This window comes from Monopterus albus, unplaced genomic scaffold, assembly GCF_001952655.1.
Source record: "Monopterus albus unplaced genomic scaffold, M_albus_1.0 scaffold35.1, whole genome shotgun sequence".
NCBI lineage: Eukaryota > Metazoa > Chordata > Actinopteri > Synbranchiformes > Synbranchidae > Monopterus > Monopterus albus.
Window position 1 is genome coordinate 1709036 of NW_018127915.1, and position 11212 is coordinate 1720247.

The following is an 11212-nucleotide window of genomic DNA, read 5'->3' on the forward strand; positions in this document are numbered from 1 at the left end:
TCTCCTACAGAAACTTATTTTCTCTTTATGTTAGTGAACATATAATTGGGTGAAAAATAACTACATAAACATATCTGTGACATGTAAGTATGTAAACTTATGTGTGCTATAAAATAAAACCATTCTTAAGTGTATAAAATAAAAATCACCCTAACATAAACCGTCTAATACTACAGGCTAGGTTTTGTATACATTTGTTCAATGGTGGAAGAAGTACTTAGTAAAAAGTAAAATATTTGCCTCTAAAATGTAGTGGAGTAAAAGTATGACATAACACAAAATAAAAAATACTCTGGTACAGATGCCGCAAAATTGTACTTAGCTATAGTACTTGAGTAAATATACTTAATTACTTTCCAGCACTGTATTTGTAAAAATAAACTAGACCTGAACCAAATGCAGCATTCAGATGTTGTCTTTGGTTCAGCTCATCAGTGCAATAAAGTGTATAACCATTGTGATGTGTATATATATTTATACACAGATCATGTTGATATACATTATGTCAAAATATTCTTTTATAGATGATGATGCCAGAAATGGCAAGGAGAATACCACGTCCCCATTCATGGTTTGTAGTCTAATCACATGCATGGTGCTTGTGCTTTATTAGGGAAAGTCCCGCCATTCACAACCGCTGATGTGTCACCTGTTTTGTCAGGGTTAACAGACCTTCTGCTGCCTGCACCCTCTCAAAACAGCTTCTGAACGTCTCCCGGAGAAAACTACGCACATCGTTGATTCTGTATGATTAAATTTTCTGACCTGTTTCACGTATTTATGAGAACAGAAGTCATTTTCTTGAAGATACATCTGTTTTTCATATACTTCGAGTAGAGTAGTATTTACAATCATTGATTAAAATAAAAAGATTTTTCAATTACATACATAATATTTTTGGTTTTGTAGAATATTTACTACCTGACAGCAAATGGCTGAAACTGTATAAGTGGAGGAACTGACTGACTGTGACTGAAATTGAAAGATACTTATCTGGGGAAATGTGTTTAGCCAATAAGGGGTCAATAAGTGTCTAAGAAAATAATTTCTCATCTTTTTTTTTGTACTGAAATGAGTTTCTGATACTGTTGAATTTGCAATTCTTTACAGTTTACTTATGAATATTAATTGTAGACAAACATCTCCATAATTTTCCTGAAATGGCCTTTAGCTGTGGAGCCTAACTAATCTGATTAGTAAATAGTCAGAACCAGCTGCTGCTCTTAAATTACAAGAGCCCATTAACAAAACAATAAAGGTTTTTAATATATTTGTTTTCACAGAAACAGAAATGAGGAGTCACATTTTTCTTCAATAAATACAACACAAGACAAAATGCAGGACAAAACAAATGGTATCCATACATGGCAGGTGGCAGAAGGCAACTCAAGAAAGAGAGGTCTCCATAGAGAACTTGGCGTTTCTCTTTTGTTTTCATTTCACATTCGCTCCGCTGAGGAATCGAAGCCATTTGGTGATTAGAACAAACAGTGTTCTGTGCTGAGCAAAACAAACAATTAAAAGATAAAATGTTTGCTAAGAAAGTGAGAAATCATAAAAACACAAATCATCAGAAAAAATAACCGAGGTAAAGCGGTTAAGACAAAAACACCTTTACATAAGTTGTCACACATACAGTAGATGGCACACGCACTCTCATTAGCACCTTTTTTAATTCTCCCTCTCACAGCCTGATCCACAGGCTGCAGCGGTGTGGCACAGTTTCAGCGGCGTACACGGCTCTGAAAACCTTACAAACCACACAGTGAGGTTTGTGGGTCAGAAACAGCAGAATACAAGAGGAGAGCAAACATAACCAATGTTTGCTGATGCAGTACAATCACTATGTAAATAGTGGTTCCCTTTTTTGGTATGCGATGGTCAAGTCTGTTCTTCCCCGTCCTTTTAAAAATATATGGTACCGGCCACCTCAGTAAATGTTTATTTCCAGTGTTTCTCCTGAAATTCAGCAGCATGACGGTGTACAGTAACTGTCACCAAGTGTTTTCTTAACATTCAAATAGCTGCTCCCCCATCGTTCACTGGCTGTCATCGTAAACTCAGCGTTTGAGCTATCAGCTCGTGTAAAGGATCCGATCATGGTCAGCCTTCAAGCCTTGTGTTCTTTTGGTGACTCCACCTGTATGGAAGCCATCAGACTGATCATCAGCTTGGGCGCTCGACCAGCATCACACAGGTAGAACAGTGCTGCTTCTGTCACAGTTGACTGGATGAGGTGAGTCAGCCTGAATGTTGGGTGCTGTGTCGGTGTTGTTGGTACTCTGAGGAGGAGAGATGGCCACACCAGATGACAAGATGTTGTGTGGCAGTTCAACAGACTGACGGATGCTCTCTTCATATGTTGGAGGTGGCTGTAGGAAAAGTAAAGACAACAAGACACAAGATACTCATTTAAAGATGTACTAATCAATATTTTGATACTGCAAATAGATCATATGACTGCTTTTAATGTGAAAGTTCTCACTTGTGGCGAGGAAACCAGAGAAAATATCATCCAACTGTAAAGGTTCCCTCACCTCTTTGGACGTTTGGTTTTCAGGCCCCACGTTTCACTGTTTTGTTTCAGTCTCACTGGACTTTCGAACTTCATTTCCAGCTGTCGCATGTAACTGTTTTCATTGTGCAGCAGCTAAAGCCTAATATCTCTCTCAGCTGGGCAAACATTACTCTGAATGAATGCTAATGCTTCTCTGTGTCTGTTGGATGTGTAAATAGGCAACTACTCGCCAACATGTTTTCAGGTAATAATATATCGGATAATTCTAATAATATATAAAGTTTTGTTGTTTGTTTACAGCTTGTTGGACCTCCCCTTCCTTCTCCTGTGGGAAATTAGCTCTTAAGCTGCTAAATGTTCTTCAGCTCTCAGTATGTCTGTGATGGATTTGAAGTCTTTTTACTGAAAGCAGCTGCTTCCTGTAGCTGAAAATGACGCCATGAGAGCAATGAAAGTGAAACAAAATGGCAAAGTTGTGGCCCAACATCTGAACATTATGAGGGATTCCTTTAATAATGCATTGTTTTCACAGTGTCATTTGATATATGGTCATAAAAATATTGATTTTAGCCAATTTGAGGAAGACCTGTCCAAACTGTATTGCAGATATATTTACATCACCAATCTGTCTCCATGTTGGCTGCTTGGAACATGTTTTTGCCCTGTGCGTTATCTTTCTAATCACATCTGGTAAATTCACATAGCCTGACTGAGTCCCCTTATCTTTTAATTGCTTGGGGACCCTCAGGCAACAAAAACAACCCTACGACCCTGCCTTCTGTCTGATACACTCACCACACACACACCAGGCCACAAAGTTTTACTACTACCCTCCCCTGGGGACAGACGACAGATGTGGGAAATTAAGGGGCCATCATTTCTACGAATTTGTGTGTGTGTGTTAGAGAGAGAGAGAGAGAGAAGGGCAGTCATGCTATGGACTGTTTAATCAAAGAAAAGAAAGAAAGGTCAAAGAAGAAATAAACGGTGGAAGACAGGATCACATAGAATCATGCTGGGGCACTGTTTACACTCAGGGTGCAGGCTTTAATTATGTTTGATCTGATTTTTTCTCATTACCTTGTGTGCTCAAGCGTTGTGCGAGTCAAAAACTCAACAAAAGATCAACACAGTAAAACCTTGAAGCAGGACGGCAACACAATTCAACAACAAATATTATGTGAGCTAATAGTGCATCATGTTTAGTGCACTCTGAATGCAATGTGATCTTTGAACAAGCTCTTGTTACAGTATTGTATGACAGCATGGTCACAAGGGAAAAACCCTGCTTCTTATTAGCTCCATTCATTGTGAAACTGCATACAAGGCCTCATAATAAGCTGAGTTTACATGAGCTTTAGCCTTCCTTGAAACTGTAATGGAAGTAAAATATCATCCCTCTTGCTAAGCCTAACATCAGTGTCTGAAATACTCCACTGTCAACGCATTTGTGACTGTATCAACTGCTGTGAGAGTCAAAATCCCTAATTTAGCCCACCTCAGTCACAATGGGTCCGTTGAGGCCGAAGCGATCTGCAATCATCATGTGGATCTGCCTCTGGCGGTCCTTCTTTCGGACACTCTCATAGGAGGGGAGCCTCGGCAGGGGGGTCGCCACTGTGGGCAGGCTGTAGCTGGAGGGCAGGCCGACAAAGAACAGCTGACCTGCCTGCTGAGACACACAAGGGCCAAATCACAGAGGGATGGTTATGAGGGGCAGAAAACAGATGCTTTCATGTGCTGAGGATTTATTGATAATAGCCCAAGTACATCCCATCACTGATACCCCCTTTAAACATAAAGCCCAGTAAGCTGCAGCCACTGAAACCACTTGGGAGGTGGGAACTAATCAGCTCAGTAATATGCGTATTGTACAGTATGTGTAAGATTGAGAGTGTGTCTTTTTTCACATAATAGGGTATGGGGGGGTGTACTCAGGAAGCTGCTTTGTGTTGGTTAACAGCTGATGATGCTCTCTTACCTCAGTATTGTTGTCATTCATGTCATGCGATACATGGTTCATCTGCGCTAAATGAGGAGATCCCACCAGCGTCTGTCTGCTGCTGTACTGAGGAGGAGCACCCTTTAAAACAAGCAGAAAGTAAATTGTTCTGTTAAAAGCATTTGTTAGTTTCTGTTTTAACTTAGTATCATGCATGCTGGGCCCATGCTGTTTGCAATTTGTCAGAAATCCCCTCATTTCGGCACAATTGACTGATTTTCATGCCTTGTTTAATCACTGTGTGACACTGGGTGGTTTAGCAATACCATAAATTATCTGATCAATACAACGACACCCCTCTGATCTCCGTTCCTCCTCCCAGTTCCACCCCCTCTAAAACAAGACCTGTCAGTGTTGCACTGTATGAGGTGCAGGAATCCTGAAAAAAGGCTGCCCAGAAAACGAGGTAATCGCCTTCGGTCCAAATGAGCCTCCTTTGTGTGGAGAACAATGCAATGTCCTACTGTGTCATCGGGCTCCCTAGGCAACAAACCACACCGTGTGGTCCTTTCAGCATCTCTGTACTCCCCTTGTAACTGTGGCAGGTACCTCTTAACGAGCACACTCCAATACACATTATGGCCTTGGATGTCATGTGGGCAGGCGTCACAACAAAGTGAGTTTGTTGCCTGACTGAGATTTAACTCCAGCATGAGGATAAGACATGCTACGACAACATTCGCTACTAACACTAAAGAGAGTCAACACAAGTGCGAGTTCAGCATTCGGTAGATATTAAATTAGCACTTTCCCAGACCAGTTTAAACAGTGACATCACTCACACTTAGAGTGATGCACCCCTATGACCTTTGCCATAACCCTCACATCATTTCAGAGAGACGACACTAAAAAGGTGATGTCAAAGGTCATTTTCCCTCGCTGGTTTGTACTTTTAAGACGGAAAAAAAAAAGTCCTCAGGAAAGAGAAAAAAGGAGCGCTGTCCTTTTGTCTGCTGCCAGTGATTCAACCAGTGTGAAAAAGCACAGCCGTGTAAAATCACTGTTGAAGTCGGGGGTGGACCCCAGCGGCAGTGTGCCTTTTTCACTACTGCAACCTAAAGGAGATCCATTGTCCGCCTTGCGTCCCCAACACCCACAGAGGGGTCTGTCCACTATTCATGGTGCAAACCGAAGCAGGGAAAGGTATGTGACAATGAAGTTAAAGACATGAAATGTTTCTGAGGAACACAATGACACAGTGTTGTGTGTTTCCCTCCTGAATGACTTCCTGTCCTAACTTAGTGTTAATAAACATGAGGGAAAATACTTGAGTAAATTAATATCCCATAACAAATGAAAATAAACCCTGTCACCAACAAACTTTGGCACCTTACACTCTGTTTACAGACTCTCACGTGTAGCTTACTGTACTGCCCTAAAAGCAAGTTAAGGGACGCAGTGTCATCTTATCAGTTACATAATGTATGGATACAGTCAGTTTGTACCAATGAAATGCTCTGTTAGGCCTTCAGATGTGACAACAGAGCGTCCCCATTCAAGCCGCAGCTGAACGGAGCTTCCTGTTTGTTGAAGGCGGGAGGTATGAGTTGTGTCTCTGTAATCTCAAGATAACACTTGGTCTTCACCCCTGGGACTTACAAAGGTGAGAAACAAGTCAGGAAGAGGAAACAGAGAGAATGGGCAACCAATGAAACGCTACCTCTTCCTTTTCGCCCTTCCAGCACCACCCCCAACAGCTTTAAAGATATGTAAGCGGTTATATAGGCAGAGATCCTGTATGTGGTGTTAACGGTGTGGTGTCAATAAAAAAATTCAAGTAATAATGACTGAAAATGATGCACACTCTTGTTGTTTTGCTTCCCCTGCTGTGTCAATGTTAGAAACAAAATTTGCTTAGCAGTAATTTAATCACATTGATGCTGTACCAGCAGCAGTATGCATGTTAAGTGCTAATTCTGTCCAACTCCATTAGAGTCACGGTGGCACTCGGAGATATTTCTGGCGAGCAGCTAATTCAACTGAGACAAATCCATTGCCTTACAATCATCATATCAAGTTTATTCCAGTCTTTTCTCCTAGCCATGCAAATTGAACCTGACACTTCTTAATGGCGATACGCCGAGTGCACCAAGTGTCTCTGAGCTCAGTGTGATTTTAAAAAACGGAACATGCAGGTGACTAAAAAAGAAAACGACAGCACTTTCGGCCTTTTGTTTTCTTACCATATCTGCATGTGGCTCCTGATAGGAGCGCAGTTTGCAGCAGTGAGGATCCCTGCGGCAGATAATGGACAGCAGCCCCACAATAACCACAAAGAACAGCAGAGAAGAAACTGTTTGAAAACAGGAGAGAAGGAAATAGTAATCACATTGATCCGTTTTCCTGTTCAAAAACTGTGCAAAAGAACAGTATCAGAACAGATGGACTCTTTAGTGAAGTTTTCTTTAAATGAATTATATATCGAGTCATTTTTAACTCTTGACTGACAGTCTGTCTCTACAGTGTGAACACTAAAGACATAACTCAGGTGCACTACCCGTCTGTCAAGAACAAGAATAACTTGTAGGTGCCACGATTATTCTGTCAACTATAAATTGTGTTTTATAGTACTTTTAGTCATATGTGGCTATCAAATTAGCTGCTATCTTCTGTCAACACATACAGTATGTGAAACATGAATAAGCCTCATCCCACAGCTGTAATATGGCTGGATTAAGTGCAAATACTACACAGGAGACAAGTAAAAGTCAGTATCTAGAAAAGTGTCTCATCTTCAGATCAGTTAGATATGATTAAAATATGATATGTAGCAGAGTCTTCTTTCTTTTAAACATGTCAGTTAAAAGGGTTACTTACAGGATGCACCCACCACTGTGAGTTGATCCAGTGTCATCTGGTGGGGGAGACCGGTTGGTCTTGGAGTTGTGGACATTTCTTCTGTGCAAACTGATAATACCCCCTTCAGAAATGCCCCTGAACTCACCACCCTCAGCACAAACACTCTCATGTTTTTTATATCGGAGAAAACAAGTGGAGACCAGCCCTGTCGCTCCTTTTCATTGTCTGTTCGGGACAGTCCAAATGCGCTCTGGAAGTCGGATCACAAACTCTCTGCACTCAGTAAACACGCCAAAGCGTTTATGAGCCCGTGAAGGCGCACTGACGCCATCTCCAAACGCGTGACGTCGCCGGCTCTGAGCTGGACGGCAGCAGAGTTTGGTTTATGGTCTGGCACTGGTAGGAGCAGCAGTAGCTATACGGTCAACAGACATATTGGTTAACCTAAGTAACATGTTTTAGTTTTTTTTTTTCTTTTGGTTGTCTCAGAAAATATGTGCAGAGGAGAAATCTCCTAAAGCATCAGTGTAACAAGTCTGACTTACTGTTCATGCGTAGTTTCCACATGTGGCCGATATTTCTAACTGAGATTACAGTCGGTTAACTAACTAGTGTTCGTATTTATAGATAGGAGCTATGAAAAGCATGTCCTCGTTTTCTTCTTTCTTGGGAAACTAAGTAAAAATGGAAATTCTTGGAAAAGGTCTTTTTTTAGGTGATGTTTTCTGATTTATTTGAGATATTTACTATTGTTGCACAAATGGCCAACCTTTTTGTCTTGACTTTTGTTTTACATTTTATTCTGTGACTTTATCAAAATCATCTGTGAATGCAAATTTTAATGCATTACAGGTAAAGATAAAACCCTGGCTTGTTTCATCGTTCTGGACAGTGTCTCGTTTATTTTATATCACTCTCCTATGTCCAGTGCAAGTGCCTTGGTTAAAGGTAACTGCGGAATATATATAGATATATGGCTGTATTCAGTGTATTTCTATCTTTGTAAAAGCTCAGCTTTCTTTTGTTTTTCACTGTTGGACTTTGTAAGGATAAATTCCTTTTTTATATCTGCTTAGCTAAACCAGTAGATCAGCACTCTTGGTTCTGTTTTTGATTGTATGCACAGCAGTGGGTGTGGTGGCAATACTTGGAGTGTACTAAGAAATAAAGGTCAGGCTTCAAGAATAGGAAAGTAAAATTTCCAAGTTCCGCATTCAGGGTGGAACATGTTCATTTGGCCGTCTGGGCAGTCAGTATATTTTGCTGATAGTATCATCTTTGGTCACTCGGGTTTGTCTCCACGTTCTTTGCCCTATTGCCTGTTTGCTGTGTCTATAAAGATTGTGTCTTTTGATTCTTTGATTTGATTTGATTTATTCTTTCAAGCATGTAAAGACAGTTGATATGACAACACACATAATTGTACACATAATCCAATATCAATTTGCTTATACCTAGTACATGCTTGAATGGAGTAGGAAGAAGTCAGACTTATCCAGTCCTAACCCATGACATCATCTTACATCATTGGTTTACAAGCAGTATCTCTACATACATAAACACAGCAGTCTTATATTCCACTAAATCAAAAAATTTTAACAATTTAGACTGTATGAAAGCTCCATTGGTGTGATCCCTATACCCCATCTTATGCACAATTCTTATCGCTCTTTTTTTTTGTAATATATACAATGGTTGAAGTGAGCTTGTGTATGTATTTCCCCAGTTTTCAACGCCATACTCCAAGTATGGTAAAATCATAAATCAAAACATTTTAACAATTTAGACTGTATGAAAGCTCCATTGGTGTGATCCCTATACCCCATCTTATGCACAATTCTTATCGCTCTTTTTTGTAATATATACAATGGTTGAAGTGAGCTTTTGTATGTATTTCCCCAGTTTTCAACGCCATACTCTAAGTATGGTAAAATCAATGAAGAATACAAAATGCGTAGTGCTTTCCCGTTCAAAATATATCTAACCCTTGCCAATATCGATATATTTTTTGCTATTTTGTTCGGAACATATCTGATTCTTTCATTCACTGTTTGACTTGGTGGTGATCATTCAGCTGAATTACTTGCATGCTTTAATAAATTCATAAAAAGATGACTGAGCTCTTTGTTCCTTTCTCACCACTTTTATTAGTTTTGCCACTACACACATAACAACACGTTCCTATCTTTCAGATGAAAAAACTTCTGAAAACCCTTTGGGGGACCCTTGAAGGGTCCATGCCCCCGGTGTACACTGGATAGCTAGACTACACCTGGCCCTGCATTTGTGTTTTGTGTGCATCTTTTTATGGTAGTTTTGCATCTCCCTGTGATTGTTTTGCTTTGCTTTTTGATAGTTTAGCATTACATTTTTGTGGTTCTGTGTCTCTTTAGTATCCCTTTGTTGCCCTTTATGGTCATTTTTTTGTCTTTGTAGTATTTGGGTGGTATTCAAATGGGATTTTTATGTCATTTGTGGTAATTTTATATGTTGTGACCCTTTGTTTGGCATCTATTTATAGTTTTTAACATTGCTGAAGCACTGGCCCAGGTCCCCCTGACCTCTAAGGCCCCTGGGCCTATGCCAGGTGGCCCCATTCTTAAATCCATCCAAGGATAAGCCTATTACTAGTTTTGGGCTTAATACTGACCCAAGTAGGGACAAATCTGACTCAGTGATATTTAGTGTGTATAAGAAGTGGGAGTTTGCTGTAGTCGAATAAAAAATCATTCTACTCAAAACAATGGAAATGTACAACGACAGTAGGAGGACGCTTTCTTTAAATAATATATTATACAAACACTTACCATCAAATATGTAAGTTAACGCACTGCGTGTAATTTTCGGAGACAAACTTTCAGCAATCTCAGGACGGAGATAGACACGTGTGCGCGCAGCTGAGAGTGCACCGTGCGCGCGCGCTCACCCGTCACTGGAGACGAAAAAATGGTGGCCAGCGCTCGAGTGCTGAAGCTTCTCCGACGATATAAACTAGCGATTGCTGCCGCTTTGACTATCCTCCTGATTCAAGGGCTTGTAGTATGGAGTCTGAGAAGTCTGGAAGAGGGCGAGGCAGAGGTAAGAAACAATCCCTCCGATTATGTTTGAAATGACAGCTATTCGGTTGGGTTTAATTATAGAGCTAGCCGTTAGCGCTTAGCTTAGCTCGCGGTGTGTTGTGATACAGTAAGGCTAGTTGATGTTAGCCACGTTAGCAGTTGGAGGAACAGCGTTGCTCAGAAACATTTCAGTACAACCGGACCAGCCCCGTCCTGTCTGTCTGTCTGTCTGACACTGACCACAGTACAAGACACAAAGTACACTGGAATTTCCCGCAATGATAGGACTGGTTACATGGTAGTTAACTAGTTTAAGAAGCAGCAGTGGTCCCAACACCACCGCTGGTTGTCAAGTAACGTTACATTTAATGTGGATTTACTATGGTGTTGAAATGTGATGATGGGCAGAGAGAGGGAACAGACAGCTAAAAGGTGGAGGACGTGTATGGAGTGAGGCAACTTTGTGTGAGCATGAGAAAACACCCTGTTATGTTTCAGTGAAACTGTTCAGTGAGTTGGACCGCCTCAAAATATCCAGCATCTCTCCTGCTTTCTTTTCTCTGTCCCTATTTGTATCTAGCAGTGTTGTTCCATTTTAATGACTACGCTTTGATTCAGACTGGAACACCCAGGGAGGGAGCATTTCCCGGAGATAAAAGCCGAAGTTTAGCAGAGACTTGCCTCCACTACATACCACTGAAACGGATTATTTAGCCAAGTCCTCTGTGGGAGTCTTATTCTTTGTGTTCCTCCCACACCTGGAGGCAAGGTACGGTGAGCTGTTAACAGCTGTGACCTGTGGAGGACTGTGTGTGTAGAGAAATGGGTTTTTGA

At 40.8% G+C, this 11212-nt stretch overlaps 2 protein-coding genes across 4 annotated transcripts in view; one reads left to right on the forward strand and one right to left on the reverse strand.

Annotated features, from left to right (window-relative positions):
* Positions 1–1269: 1269 nt before the first annotated feature.
* Positions 1270–10211, reverse strand: LOC109958892 (uncharacterized). Of its 3 annotated transcripts, none has more exons than XM_020597846.1 (6): positions 10127–10211; positions 7338–7427; positions 6704–6813; positions 4500–4601; positions 4017–4190; positions 1270–2372 (listed from the first exon to the last, which is right to left on the reverse strand). In XM_020597846.1, the coding sequence occupies exons 2-6, from the start codon at positions 7411–7413 to the stop codon at positions 2190–2192; spliced, it is 645 nt and encodes a 214-aa protein (XP_020453502.1). In that variant the 5' UTR covers positions 7414–7427; positions 10127–10211; the 3' UTR covers positions 1270–2189. The 3 variants fall into 3 exon arrangements, with proteins under 3 accessions (XP_020453502.1, XP_020453501.1, XP_020453500.1); XM_020597845.1 differs by having other exon boundaries at positions 4017–4187; positions 7338–7734; positions 10127–10200; XM_020597844.1 differs by having other exon boundaries at positions 7338–7734; positions 10127–10200.
* The window catches only part of xylt2 (xylosyltransferase II), a 14703-nt gene continuing 13675 nt past the window's right edge, over positions 10185–11212 (forward strand). Inside the window, exon 1 of the mRNA XM_020597843.1 lies at positions 10185–10397. Within this exon, the coding sequence (XP_020453499.1) occupies positions 10266–10397 (132 nt within the window). The 5' untranslated portion in view covers positions 10185–10265. The remainder of the gene's footprint in view (positions 10398–11212) is intronic.